Here is a 15,074-nt window from a genome sequence, read left to right on the forward strand (position 1 = left end):
GAATTTATTGCTGACTTCCATCTGGATTTGTGTGATGTTACGTTCTTGCGTCTAGGGCAAGTGATAATCACCTCCAGCAAGTCAATCTTATACACCTTCAATGAAGTCCAGCATTACTTCTAGATCAGAGCCACCCTTCAAGGGCTGGTACGTCTCCAGACCAACTTGGACAGATTCTACCCCATGAACTTTCAGATGCTTTGCTGATTGCGATTAAGGGGATTATATCCGGGCTTTCTGGAACTCCTTCAACGACTGCAGGTTCCGCATCAGCATCGTTAAGCACTACACTCCGCACCAGCATCGTTGAGCACTACACTCCGCTCCCGATTTGTGCCTTTTACACCATGGTGTACTCCAACCTCTGCTGTTGGGAAATTAAAGTCCAGAGATGACCAAATTTTCCCGCAGTTTCAACATTCATCCCGCCTTCGAAAGTCCCGAAAGGAGCATTTGCAACATCTCCAATCCCCCATTCCCTTCCAAGGTATCACCACTTTAGAGTTACCTTCTACTATCCTATCTCCCAAAAAAAATCCTTGAAACTGTGCACCCCAGACAATAACGCTCTACCTTATGCTTCGATTGAGTCTGTTACTAGGGCTGTTGGAGTTGCAATTATGCTATTCCACAATACTATTTTAGGAAAGAATTGTACAGTTTTTTTTTTTTTTTGAATGATGGATAGTTTTATAAAAAAAATGTTGAGAAACTAAGCATGATGTCCATGCTGAGTTCGAAGATCAAATGATAGAATTATATTGAATTGGGGAAATCTTGCTAGTGAAGTTGGAAGACGGATACTATGAGATGATTGTCAGAAAATTTGCTCCAATTATTGCCTTTTGAAAACCGAAAAACTAGTCTTCACTTTGTTGTGGGAAACTAGTCTTCACTTTGTTGTGGGAGCTATTATTATGCTTCAAATTCCCTGTAAGCTATTTGAATACAGGGTTGCAAATTTACCAACTTTTCAAGTAAGATTCTGATGACTATCTTTGCATCAATGTGCCTCTGATCAAAAGCACATATGTAGAACTCCAAACCTTGATGCGTGCCTTTTACATTTGAAGGTTAATCTGTAACACATTCTCTCTCTCTCTCTCTCTCTCTCTCTCTCTCTCTCTCTGCCTTTACAAGTATTCAATCTCTGCAAAGTTTAATCTTGTTGCAAGTCCTGAGTTATACCTTTGATGCTACAATTCTTGTAGCAAGTCCTGATTTATACTGTAAAGTTTTTAAGATTGGAAATGCATGTTTTCATTAGACTGACATGAGTAAACTTGCATCACTTAGAAGTGTTAGACGTTTTATTCTACAATTTACTTCCTAGTTCCTAGGTCAGAGAAGAGTTAAAAAGTAAAATGAGAAATGCAGTTTAAGAATTATGTATATATGGCTATTATTTTTAGAAGAAAACTGAATTTTACCATGGCAATTTTCATCAATGTTTAATTCACATCCTCTACTCGCAATGCATCAGTTGTTCAAGGTCGGACAAGAGGGTTTGGATTTGGTGCACTTCAGGGGATTTCAGTGTCAAGTCCTTCTATCATCAGCTCACTTCGTGCACGGGGTTTCTGCAGGCAGCCAAAGTTTGGAGCATCCCAGCCCCTCCCAGGGTTTGCGCTTTCGGATGGACGTCGGTCTGTAATAAGATTCTTACTGTCGACCAACTGAGAAATAGGAAAATGTTGATAGTAGATCATTGTGCCTTGTGTATAGAGGAGGGGAAGATGGTGGACCACCTCCTCTTGCATTGTAAGTTTGCTCGTTATGTGTGGAGTAGGATCCTTCAGAGGTTTGGATTGGATTGGGTTTTTCCCGCTGAGTTGGCGGACTTGGCCAACTGCTGGGAATTTTTCCATTGGCTTAAGAAAGGTAAGATCTTATGGAATTTATCTCTGTTGGCTACGATATGGCCGCTTTGGAAGGAAAGAAACGTTTGAGTATTTAAAGGCGTGAAAAAGGCCCCCACCATGTTTCTGTTTGCTCTAATTATCTCGTGGTCTAGATCACTCCCCAAATTTAGATTCATTTCGGCTTTATAACCTTTGTTATGGTTATGGAGGGTGGTGTGTTCAAGCAGTGAACGTGAAAAGACAGGTGGCCCTCAATGGAGTCCACCGCCCATGGTTGCCTTAAAAATTAACTTCGACGGATCTAGTTTGGGCAACCTTGACCCTTCAGGGATTGGCGGTCTTCTTAGAGACGAGCTGGGGGTCACCATTTGGGCCTTTTCAGGTCCGATAGGAGCGACGGATTCTAATGAGGCAGAGATCAGAGCAGCTTTATAGGGCATCTGGTTCGTCAAGTGGGGAGGCTGGAGCTTGAGCTCTTTGATATTCTTCCCCCCTTGATGGTCTTGTTTGTTGAGCTGTTTTATTGTAATTCTTTGTTTCTTTTCCTTTTTGTTGACCCCCTTGGTCGGCTTTGCTTTGTAATTTGCTTCTCTTTTTCCTATTAATAATATTTTACCATTCAAAAAAAAAAAAAAAAAAAGTGGCCAGGAAATGTGCAGCAATTTATTCATTTTTGTTTAGTAAAATTTGCCATGTATTGGAAAAAAATTGCCAAGCTTTAATCACTGCATGTACTTTGGAATTTTGTAGGCTAATTATTTTTAAGGCAGAAAATCCTGGTTGAGTGACAACCCTAAATCACTGTCGCATTCAAGAGAGCTCTTTTTCGTTCATGTAGATAATGGTAGATAGACAAGCCTTTTTTACTCATGTCAAATTGCTTACTTGAAATGCTCATGTTCTTTTTCATTACATATCTTACTTTTAGTATCCTTGCTGTGTTATTTACCTTTAGGAATCTCTGTTGAACTCTAGTTTTCATGTATCCTTTCCAGACCGCTTTCTTCATATTTATTCTCTTTCATTATCCACTGCTGCTAATGTATAGAGCTGCAGCAGACCTATATATATATATATATATATATATATATATACTGTCTATTATTTATTGGCATTCATCTCTCTTGGTAACCAAATTAAATTACGTGTTGATAATAACTTGCGCATGGTTGGATCTTGAGCAGGAATGGCTCTGTACTTGGCTCAAGAAGTAATCACCAATGCATTTGCCGATCTGCATTTTGTCATTCATGGAAATGATTCGACATCTAACCAATACTTAAAAGTTGTAAATGAGGCATTGCAGCAGTCTGGCCGTAGGAAAAGGAAGCACGGTTCTGTGTCCTCAGTGGAGCATCAAAATGGTGTTGCTGTTGAAGTGGAAGTACTTAACAACAAACCAACAACTCCGGTTTCCGTTCAGATAGCTGCGCTACAGGCACTTGAGGCTCTTGTTACTGTGGTATGTGTTTTCTGTAACGATACTTTCATTAGTTAGTGTGTAAGCTATGTTGCATCAGTATGGATACGAGCGTCGGAATCCGACACGGGTATCGAGTGTCGGATTCGGCAAACCTCAAAAAGAAGGATTCTGGATTCACCAAAATATTGTAATTAATTCTGAAATTTTAATTATAATAAATACTATATTAAATCTTTAGTAGGTTGAGTAAATATAATGTTTTATTTTCATATAAAAAAATTACTATTAGGATGGATAAAATGTAAAACATGGAGTAAGTGTAAGGTTGTGGTAGAAATATCTAGGGGAAAAAAACAATTAAAAGAGACCTAGAAGTGTCTCTGTGAATCCTAAATTGCTGATCGAGACATCCTTTTAATGAAATTTTCGATTAATATTGTGCATTTTCACATAGCATGAGTCTTTTAACCTAGAGCATTTTGATCACTTTTGAGAAGAAAGGTGATGTTACAAGTCCTGGGGGCAAGGTGGCTGTACTTTGTGGTTTCAGAAACATGATTTCTATTTATTGTAAATAATTAAATTTGTTGGAAAGAAGCAAGTAATAGCTGTTGCTGCAACAAGTACGTTAAAGTTGTGAAATTCCAGTCTACTAATCTTGAATGCGTTGGAGTACCTCTTGGTTTGTTGGAGGAAATATCTTTTAGCAGAAAAGGAAGGCAATATTGACGCGTTTAACATTTTTTTTTCTTTAAGCAATGATTTCATCCAAAGCAAAACAGTCAGACCTCCCCCACAATATGTGCAGCAAAACCCAAAACAATCGCCCTCCTCTCTCTCTCTCTCTCTCTCTCTCTATATATATATATATATATATATATATATATATATATATATATGAGAGAACATTTCCTACACTTGTGTAGGTAAGTTACCTACACACTACCTTAAAATACAGTGGGGGCCCACATTGTTTGGGTGATCCAAACAATTCATTTGAATGGTCCTCACATAGATAGGGTGTCCACAAAAAATCAGATCCATAGGATCATCCCAACCCTACGATTTGTGGAGGTAAAATGGACGTGTGTAAACCTTCACAAATTAGTCCATTTTTTGCCTCCATAGTTTGAATGGTTAGGATGATCCTATGGATCTGATTTTTTGTGGACACCCTATCTATGTGAGGACCATTCAAATGAATTGTTTGGATCACCCAAACAATGTGGGCCCCCACTGTATTTTAAGGTAGTGAAATGTTCTCTCTCTCTCTCTCTCTCTCTCTCTCTCTCTCTATATATATATATATATATATATATATATATATATATATTGTTAAGTTTTGTCAGATCTAGACCGTTGGATTATCTTGGTATAGATTAAGCAAGTTGGTTAGTTTGGGTAATCTATATAGATTAGACAACTAGATTGAGTTGGAATAATCTCTTCCCATTGTTATCTAGATTTGATTCTATGTTTATAATGTAGGTGCTCTTTATAAGCACCGATTGACTGTCTTTGTAAAAGATCCAAAAGTTCAATGAAATTCCTAATCTTAACATGGTATCCAAGCTTCCCGATCCGACCGGGTGCTGAGCACAGTGCACGGAGTTTCATTCTCCGGCGGACGGCTGTCTGCCGGGCCACCAAGGATCTCACCGCTGCGATTACTAACCTGTCATCTTACCTTTTACACGCCAGACTTGATAGAAATGGAAACCCATCTTCTTTCTCTTGTAGACTAAGACACAAGCATCTTGTATCCTTCTCTATTCTAGCAAATCACCCGCCTCATCGCACTTTCTTTCTGAACCCCGAATACCGGAGCATGTGTGTGGGTGTTCTTTTCCGGCATGGGTGTATCAGGAGTGGCACCCATTCTGCCCAAGGCGCTCCACACCACCGGATACGAGATAGTGATGGGTGCTTTCTATGGGCTTGGAACATGGGTCTAGGCCACCAGGATACCGGAATGGTGGAAGCCCATTCAGGTATTGGGTTCTGGAGGGATTCATGTTGATCTGAAAATTGTATAAATGGGTGACTCAGATGGGATGACCCTAGTACTCTACTGGGACTTCGTTTCTTCCCTTGCCTTTGCTTTGACCATATATATACACGGCGTTTGTTGATGGTCATCTAGGCATTGATTATGTTAGAAGGCTGCATGTGAGAAGAAGTTGCAGGGTTTTCTCATCTGCCATCAAGTCATGATGAGAGTGTTTGACGAGTCAAATCATAGCTACAGAGGGCATGCGAGGGGAACATAGCTGTAAAAAAAAGGGGTGAAAAATTAGAATTCGTCTCTTTCTACTTCACACCCTAAATCAATATCCTCGCCCCCTTGCCTTTGATAGCCTCACCCACTTTCCTTCCATTAGATTTTCCTTATTGCATCTAAAATCTACCATTTTCCTTTAGACACCTCATTTTTTTATCCCTCATGATTGATATTTGCACCCCTTATTCTTTGATGTTCGCCAATAATTGTTGCCATTGAGCCGCTAGTTGTCGCTCTTTTTATGACTCAAATCTCCATTCTCTAAACTATTTCAGTTGAGGTGCTTCAGTCCATTGAGGTATATGCCTCTGATCCTTGGGGTGCGTGCCTGAAATAGTAGCTACTCTACTTAGTTGAGGTGCTTCAGTCCATTGAGGTATATGCCTCGGACCCTTGGGGTGCGTGCCTGAGAGAGTAGTTTCAAATCCTAACCATGATGTTTTGCTCATGGAGGCCCTTTCTCGCCAATTTTGGCGAGGTCCATAGTGACCGTTTTTATGTTGACTCGCCCATGGAGGCCTTGAGTCTCATCTAACCCATTGTTGCTCCCTTTTGGCAACCGGCTCCGGCGTACATTCGGCAAGAAGCATCAATCAATGTTGACGGACCTTCATCAGCTTGGTGTGGATTGCACTGCTAAGTGTAGTGGGGACATTTTATTGTAATCAATTTGGGAATTTTTATTGTAAGCAAACGTATATAGATTTTCAATCAATATACGTTTGAGGGGGCGTGTTAACCGTTGGATTATCTTGGTATAGATTAAGCAAGTTGGTTAGTTTGGGTAATCTATATAGATCAGGCAACTAGATTGAGTTGGAATAATCTCTTTCCATAGTTATCTAGATTTGATTAGATTTGATTCAATGTTTATCATGTAGGTGCTCTTTATAAGCACCGATTGACTGTCTTTGTAAAAGATCCAAAAGTTCAGTGAAATTCTTAATCTTAACATATAGGTGCTCTTCATCTCGCCATCCTCCTTCTCCACTCCTTTTTCCCAACTTATCAGCTTCATTAGCTGACCTCTTCATGATCTGAATTATAGGCTTAATATAGATGCAGAGATAGGCAATTGTAGTTAGTCTTCATTTGATGGTAGTGAATAAACTCGGCATGAAATTTAGTATTCAACTTGATTGTACACACTTAAATCACATGGTGATTGGTACACAACCTTGAGTCCTAAGCGACTGATGTGTACATCCAAAGATTTTCATCAACATGTTTACGTGAAGTTGAATTCCATACTTGACTCTACACTGTTTTATATCATTGGACTGTGTATGCATTTTTTTCTGTGCTTTTGTGTTGATGAGATGCATGCTATTACTTATTAATTACCTTAATCTTCTTCTCCTCAGTTCTCTCTTTAGAAAGATGTGTTGAATAGGTTACGTGGCTTATGAAATGGCATGTTCTCTGCTGTTGCTCTTTGCTTCCAATTATGATCCAGCTTTTAGGAATTGGTAATAAAGGACCTCGGATGCAGTTGTAAAGGCGTCCTTGACAATCAGGATGTTGCCTCTCTTGTCCTTAATCTTTTTGATTTTATAAACTTGGAGAACACTTTTTCATTAGTTGGGATACGCATGGCTGGAATTAAAATAGAGAAGCTCCAAAAGAGATATCTAGATAAATAGCAGCACATATATGAATAATTCAACATGTATAAATGGAGAGGATTTAAAATTAATTCCTAATAGTCTTGTTGCGGTATACCCAACATGTATAGTACAATGTTTTCTTAAAAAAAATAATGTATTTGTCACATAGCTGATGGTTCTATAAAATACATCTGCCGGAAGTCCAAGATGCTTCTTCAGTGCAAAACTATATTAAATGTATTTTATTTTGCAATGGTTCCAATCAGTGCTCATAAGTAGAAACTGCTTCTAGTTATCAATAGTATGTAAATAAGTTATCCATTCTTGCTGTGAGTCTGACTAAGTTCACTAAACAAGATCATCTTGATCACTCTCTAGTCTCTACAAAAGTTTATCATCATCACTTGCTTTTAATTTTGGCAGTGTATGCCCCTCCGGTTATGCAATATCATTAGTTTATTATTTAACTTGTATTTCCTACCAAAGATAGGCAGGTTACATGTTTAGCGTTCCTGTAGGACTCCTTGATTTTTAGTTTTTGTGATTCATTACAGAATTTCCACATGAGGTGTACATCTCGATTAATGGATATAAAATGTTCTTAAAATTTTCACAGGGTGGTGCTTTGAGATCAGAGTGTTGGCGGTCAGATGTTGATCATCTCCTGATAACTGTGGCAACAAATGCTTGTGATGCAGGATGGCCCAATGAGGACAAGAGAATTTCCCTGTCGGATGAACCAAACACATCTCGAGCTGAGTTCCAGCTCGCTGCATTACGTGCGCTTTTGGCATCTCTTCTATCTCCTGCCCGTGTTCGCCCCCCATATTTATCTCAAGGGCTGGAACTTTTCCGTAGAGGTAAACCTTTTTAACATGTTATCGAAAGGAGGAATGCTGAACTCAAGGGTGCCCTTGCAAAAATCAGATGAAAGGGCACCCCCATTGGTGGAACAAGACCAGAGTGCATTTATAACGCGTAAAAGTCAAAGAACATTAAATGCACTTTGGTGACATTCTAACAATGTGGGTGCCCTTTCATCCAATTTTTGCAAGGGCGCCACTGAGTTTATAGCATTCCTCAATCAAAAGATATCTCTTTCATTGCCAGTAAAATTGCAGCAAGGTGGATATGTAGAACAGTACTCACGGAACTAGAATTGTGGAAATATTTTCAGTAGAACAGTACTCACGGAACTAGAATTGCGGAAATATTTTCAGGCAAACAAGAGGCGGGAACAAAGCTCGCAGAATTCTGTGCACATGCTCTCTTGGCCTTAGAAGTACTCATCCATCCTCGGGCGCTTCCCTTATCGGAATTTCCAGCTGGTAACTACAGTACTTTGGATGAAGGACATAAACGCAGGTTTCCAGACAACATATTTTCAAGCAGTCATAAGCCCAGTACACCTTTTTCAAGAGGGGTGGATGACTTTGACCCAGATGATGACTTGTATGAGAGTTGGCTTGGGAATGGAGAAGAAACCGGAGCCGACACTAGCGAACCACAAGATAAGCAAATTGAAAATGCCAATGGCCCCGCTGAGAAGGATGTAAGGCCAGTTATTGAAGTTCCTCCATCGGAAAAGCTCTGCAGTGATGTTTCAAATGGTGCTGAGGCTCTGGTAGAAGGAACTGAGGGGCCAAACAACAGTATCAATATGGAGATAGTTGGGGCGAATAGGGATGAAAATATGGTTGATTCAGAGCAGCTTGAAGTACCAGTTTCCAACAATGGTGACCGTGTTTTATCTGGTAATGGTGTCAAATCTTGTGCTGGTGTTTTATCCACCAATTCTGTCATACTTTCACCCAGTGATGTGTCGAATCCTAAGAAATGTAGCTCTGTTTCTGCCGGAGTTTTACCTGTTTCTGATAAGGGGAAGGGGCTGATGTATGGTTCTGATTCCGACTCTCAGTATTCTTTACCAGATATTGTTGATGGTGATCCAGATTCAGATTAGCAAATCACATGAGAATTTGGTTAACACACATAGGAAAAATATGTATTATTTCTTTGGATACGAGTAACTTATGTAGAGTTGTATGCGCAATTTTGATCCAGCGGGCTCTCGTTCTCTCTCAATATCTAATCTTTCTAACATTACTTTTATGTTTGTCCTTTCGCCTTTCTACATTAAGGAAATGTTTGGATCCCCACAAGATTTAGATTTAGATTTCTCTCATTTGCAGTTGAGATTTGGAACTGGATCAGGTCCTTGGATTTCCAATTCAGCTACAACAATGGAAAAAAAATCCTATTTTCAAATCTGTTCTGCAAGACATTATTTGGAAATCAATATTTGTGGCAATTGCCTTCACCCTCGCTGCTCCTCGACCTTGCTGCTCAACTTGCAGCAGCAGCAAGAACTCTCTCTCTCTCTCTCTCTCTCTCTCTCTCTCTCTCTCTCTCTCTCTCTCTCTCTCTCTCTCTCTCTCTCTCTCTCGCTGTGTCTTCAAAAAACCCTAACTCACAAACAGAACAATGGGCCCACTTCATAGGATGATCCAAACCGTTCATTTGTTGGCTCACAGCATAAATAAACCAACAAGATTATAGAAGCCTCTATAGATCGATTGAAGGGTCAATTCTAGGGGGTACAACCTATTCACATGTGGGCCAACAAATGAAGGGTTTGGATCATCCTATGATTCGAAGTCTATGGATCCTGGTAATGTGTCTATGGATCGAAACCTTAATGGGCCGTTGGGATGCGAGGATTTTATAATCCAGGATTGTAAAATCCTTGATTATAAAATCAATGTCTTTATTCACTAGGTAATGAAAAACTTTGGGAAGTGATATTTACACCCCTTTTGATCACCGGGACACCCAGTGCCAGTGTACGTGGCAATCAAAGCCACTGGATTTTTCTAACGTCAACTACATTTGCACCCCTTTAGTCATTGATAGTGAATCATTTATCTTCTAGGGCTGACGTGGCAATCAACAGATAAACGTCTTGGTGTGATCATAATCTTAAAGATCAAGGGTCTAAAATCTTCCGATGACTATAGACCTGATCATCGTACACGTGGCAGTGGGACCACACTCTAAACAAAAAACAATGACGTTCAAAAAGTAATTCTCTCTCTCTCTTTCTCTAGATGCGATAAGATCGACGTGGTGTTCAAAAACGTTTTTAAACCGTCCGTTCAAATTCAATCCAACGGTTTAAAAACGTCCCATCTTTTTCTAAGCCTCGAAAAGAAAACGAGGAAGCCGTTTTTAGAATCCACATCTCCTCCTTCCAAAAACAGAAAACAGAGAAAGAGCGAGAGAGAGAGAGAGGGAAGAAAAATCAATCCGACGGCCAATAAGAACGGATCTTGATCGGACGGATATGCCTTCACTGATCGGTTTCTTGAGATTGATAACGCTATTCTCAAGAGCTTTATTTTTTCTAGCTGAAGCTGTTGCAGATCTCTTCACACGAAGGCTCTGAAGAACTCAAGCGAGAAAAATAAACATCTCGGTCTCTTTTTTTTGTCTTTATTTACTTATTCTCATTTCTTTTATGTTCGATTTGTGCTGCAAAAACAGAAGATTGAGAATCGATTTGTTTTCCGGAGATTAGGGTTTTTCTCAGCTCAAATTAGGGTTTTTGTTCTCCTCAGATTTTACTCTTTTTTCTTTTTATCGTAATTATTACGATTTTTTTTTTCTCTCTCTCTGTTTTTTGAGAGATGCGAGAGGAAGGGGTTTTTTTTTCTTCAGGAATATGCTAGAGAATAGTTAAAGGTAGATGATTTTTTCGCCCCCCTCCTGTAGGATTATGCGCCCCACTCTAACGGGCAGACTTTAACGGTTTTTGACGTCAAATCACATTACAGGGGGCGCATAATCCAACATGGGGTGAAAAAATCATCTGCCTAATTTAATCGTAAAAGATATATCCATATTTTATTAGGGAGATAGTTTTTTCACCCACGCCACTGTAGGATGATACCCCCCAGTTAGCGTGAATTGTGGGCTAACTTTAACGCTTTTTTGACGTCAAATCACGCTAACCGGGGCGTATTATCCTAAGGGGGGGTGAAAAAGTCATCGCCCTTTGTTTTATTTTCGAGATTTTATACAGTTTAAGCTCGTTTAGTCCAGTATTTTTCGAAAAGCACTGTACGGCTTACACCATAGGATGATCCAAACCGTCCATTTCATAGGCCACAATGGAAATAGGTTGTGCTAAAAAATTCATATCCATAGGATGATCTCGACCCTCGATCTATAGAGGTTTCCAAAATATGCGATAGATCGAGGGCTAGGATCATCATATGGAAATGAATTTTTTTTTCTTTTTGGGGGCACAACCTATTTACGTTGTGGCCCATTAAATGGACGGTTTAGATCATCCAAAGGCGTAAGCCGAACATTACTTTTCGAAGAATACTGATATTGGCACTCTTGCTTTTGGTAACTGCACTAACCTATCTTGTCTCTTATTATTTATATCAAAGGCTATTATCACAGTTCGCGAAAGGCTCTGGGACGCCCGTTTAAAAATAAAAGAGAAGCCAAGCCGAGTTTGTGCAATTTCTGAAATGTGGAAGTGCCAATATCATTAGCCTCTATTATTGTTATTCTGTTTGGGTAATTGATATTGCCACCCACTTGTTTAGATCTTTTTTATCCCCACCGCCTGGGAGTAATCAAGGCCGTAGACCTGGTGGGCCCACCATCGATAATAATCATCCGATGCTATCGAGACAGGTGTAAAGGACAAAATAGAAATCTCTGCGCACGAGTGGAATTATCATTTTTATCGCAAAAACAAACAAAAGGGAGTGGCGTTATCATTTCAGATTGCCGGAAAAATATTACTGGCAGAAAATATTTTTTAGGAAAACTCCTGCATTTCCCCGCTCTGTACTTTGTAGAGACTAGAGAGTCATAAATTAAGGCTACTGATATTAGCACTACGGTATTTTGATATTTGCACTAACTAACTATGTCTTTTCTTTCTTAATTTGCTTTTTTGGAAATTGTGATAGCCATTGACCGGTGTTAAATAGTAATACAACAGGATAAGATGAAACCTTTTAAAATAGGGAAGTGATATTTCCACACCTATTTGTTTGTCTTTTACTTGTGGGTTTTTTTAGCTCTTATCTAATGCAAGCTTTTTTTGAATATTTTCAGGCCATACAAAATGGGAGGAGGGTGTGGTTATGGGAAGCTGAAACAGAGATGTAATAACAAGAGATGGGCTTCAGATAACTTTAAGAAGAAAAACAATTTCAAGACCAAAAGGCCATTTAAGAAATTCCAATTCAACCTTATTGCCCCTAATGCACCCCTCAACACAACATCTTATATCATAAGGGCTAAAGGGAACCATCTCATTTCTCCAATTCAGGAGCCATCATCTTCACCTGTTTTAGACAAATATGGTTCCATGAAAGGGTTGTTAGGGCTAAGGCTGAGGGGTGAAGAAACTGACGAATCAGAAGAATTGGGTCGAGGGCAATTTGGGATTGTGTGTTCAGTACCAAATTCTAGAATTGTACCCAAATTGCTAGCTTGGAGGATTAGGAAACAGGATCATCAATTAGCCCATTTAGAGGAAGAGGGTGTGATGTTGAAGGAGAGGTTGATATCTATGGAAGTGGAATTGGATAGGATGAAGGATAGGGTGAGGATACTAGAGTTGAACAATGCAATGAGGGTTGTGAGTGTTTGCTCTGGTGATGTTTCTTTTGCTTAAGTGAAAGCATGAATTCACTTCTTTGCTTCTTTCTCTTCTTTTTTTTTTCATTTCTTTCTTGGGTATACATTGCTTTTGTCCATTCTTTCTTTTATATGTTGCTCTTCTCTCCATTTGCTTTGGTTAACTTTGATGGGTATTTTACCCATTCTTTCTGAAATGATGATGGTTGGTTTGGTGTGCTGCTTTACTTGATACCTCTAAGAATTATTTGTATATAATCTTATGGCTAATGATATGTACACCACCTTTCTTGGATGGATACCTCTAAGAATTATTTGCATATAATCTCATGGGAAATGATATATACACCCACTTTCTTGAATACCTAAGGATTATTTGCATGTAATCTTGTGGGAAATTATATGTGCACCCACTTTCTTGGATACCTCATAGGATTAATTGCTTATAATCTTGTGGGAAATGATATGAACACCCACTTTCTTGGATACCTATGAGGATTATTTGCATATGATGTTGTGGGACAGATGCGTGCACCCACTTTCTTGGATACCTCTAGGAATTATAGGCATATAATCTTATGGGAATGATATGAACACCACCTTTCTCGAATACCTCTAAGAATTATTTGAATATGATCTTATGGGAAATTTACTTTTCAAAAAAAAAAAATCTTATGGGAAATGATATGAACACCCCTGTTCTCTTGTTTGTCTTTTCCCAAGAATGAATGCATTTCCACCTCTTTTGTTGTCTTTTCCTAAGAATGACTTCAGCCCCTTTCTTGAATACCTTCCTCTCTTGCTTTTTCCCCCGAGAATTCCCCCTTTTGTTAGTCTTTTCCTGAAAATAAAGTCATCATTCTTAGGAAAATGGGTGGAAAGGCTATTAACCTAATCTTTATGTGCAAGTGTTTTCAAGTAAAATTATTTGAAAATACTAATAGAGATTGTTTCAAGTAAGATTATTTGAAAATAGAGATTGTTATTGATGAACAAAAACAGGCATGACTTAGTGCAGACATGGCATGTCCTTAGTAGTCGGGAAAGTTGACCTCATACTGAATGGAAATCTCATTCACAAGATTGAGCTATGCAAAAATCAAAGACTTAAAGACACCTTAACCCTTAAGAGGCGTATTTTTAATTGAGCATTGTCAAAGGTCCAGACTCATATGATAAGGATGGGTCAAAGAGCAATAGGGCGAGCTTGTGATGGGGAACAATATGTTAAATCAAAATCTTATTTTTTGGTCAAAAGAAATTGTTTGGAAAATATTTGCTAAGTGTGTTTTGGAAAAGGAAAATTTTTTCTTTAGAAAGATTTACTTTTTGCAAGAGAAAGAGAAGAGTGCAAAAGTAGTGTAAAAAAGATAGTCCCATACCGACTCATAAGAAAGAAAAAGTTGAGCTTATAAAGCCTTACTCTTTTCTCTTCTTTATTATGGTGCACAATGGGTCTCAGCCTTGGGTTGAACCGCGGGACGATGCAACACATCGTTTGCGCGCGTGTGAGCAATGGGCTATAGGGCACATAGTGGCGCTTTTTTAAGCTCACTTTGCACTTTCATTTTTTCCGATTTGATCCGAATCGTTGGATCAAGATCGACTTGGATTGGTCAAGTGGATAGACCGAATGGTTTGGTTGGGTTGGGCCTGAGTTCAGGCCCAACGGTTGGCCCAGCAGGCCTACGGGCTCCAATGGATAGTGCATGAGCGGGTGCGATCCGAACTGTGGGATCGTGGTGTAGCAGCTAGTGGATGATGACCATTGGATTGTTTCTCTCCTACACAACGGTCAAGTTCCTAAAGGGTGCAATCTGCACCGTGGATGAGAGATCTAGCGGTTACGGAGTTGGAAGGGTTTTTACATAGGCCAACGGTCACTCCAGGATTGATCTGAACCGTAGAGTCTCTATTAAACACGATCTAATGGTCAGAATTCAAACCCGCTGAAATGATGTCTAGAAAGGGTGTTTCCCAACGGAAAAAGCCACCAGAAGCTCTATAAAAACAGTAGAAAATACTCATTCTAGCCAGAGTTCGGATTTCTACTTTGGCATACCCAAAATTGCTATTTCCAGCACAATTCTCTCTCTCTCTCTCTCTCTCTCTCTCTCTCTCTATACCCCTACAGAATTTCTGTTTTTTACTGTTTTAGAAGTTCTCTTCAAGTATTATGTTTTCTGCAGAAACAGAACACTTGGGTCTCAATTACTTGAAAATTTCAAAGGTGA

The 15,074-nt window shown here is 39.3% G+C and overlaps 1 protein-coding gene and 1 long non-coding RNA gene across 3 annotated transcripts in view; both read left to right on the forward strand.

The window, feature by feature from the left end:
* LOC143889657 (proline-, glutamic acid/leucine-rich protein) overlaps positions 1-9,289 on the forward strand; it is a 34,186-nt gene extending 24,897 nt beyond the window's left edge. For both annotated transcript variants that reach the window (XM_077393937.1, XM_077393938.1), the window contains exons 11-13: positions 3,047-3,324; positions 7,790-8,033; positions 8,394-9,289. In XM_077393937.1, the coding sequence (XP_077250052.1) occupies positions 3,047-3,324; positions 7,790-8,033; positions 8,394-9,136 (1,265 nt within the window). In that variant the 3' untranslated portion in view covers positions 9,137-9,289. The remainder of the gene's footprint in view (positions 1-3,046; positions 3,325-7,789; positions 8,034-8,393) is intronic.
* A 1,002-nt stretch (positions 9,290-10,291) lies between these two features.
* Positions 10,292-13,074, forward strand: LOC143889658 (uncharacterized). Its single transcript, XR_013254900.1, has 2 exons — positions 10,292-10,648; positions 12,313-13,074. It is a non-coding gene; the product is annotated as an uncharacterized LOC143889658 (long non-coding RNA).
* Positions 13,075-15,074: the final 2,000 nt, after the last annotated feature.

The sequence above is a fragment of the Tasmannia lanceolata genome, unplaced genomic scaffold, assembly GCF_043159265.1.
Source record: "Tasmannia lanceolata isolate RefF3 unplaced genomic scaffold, GAP_Taslan_0.1 ptg000013l, whole genome shotgun sequence".
NCBI classification, from domain to species: Eukaryota; Viridiplantae; Streptophyta; class Magnoliopsida; order Canellales; family Winteraceae; genus Tasmannia; species Tasmannia lanceolata.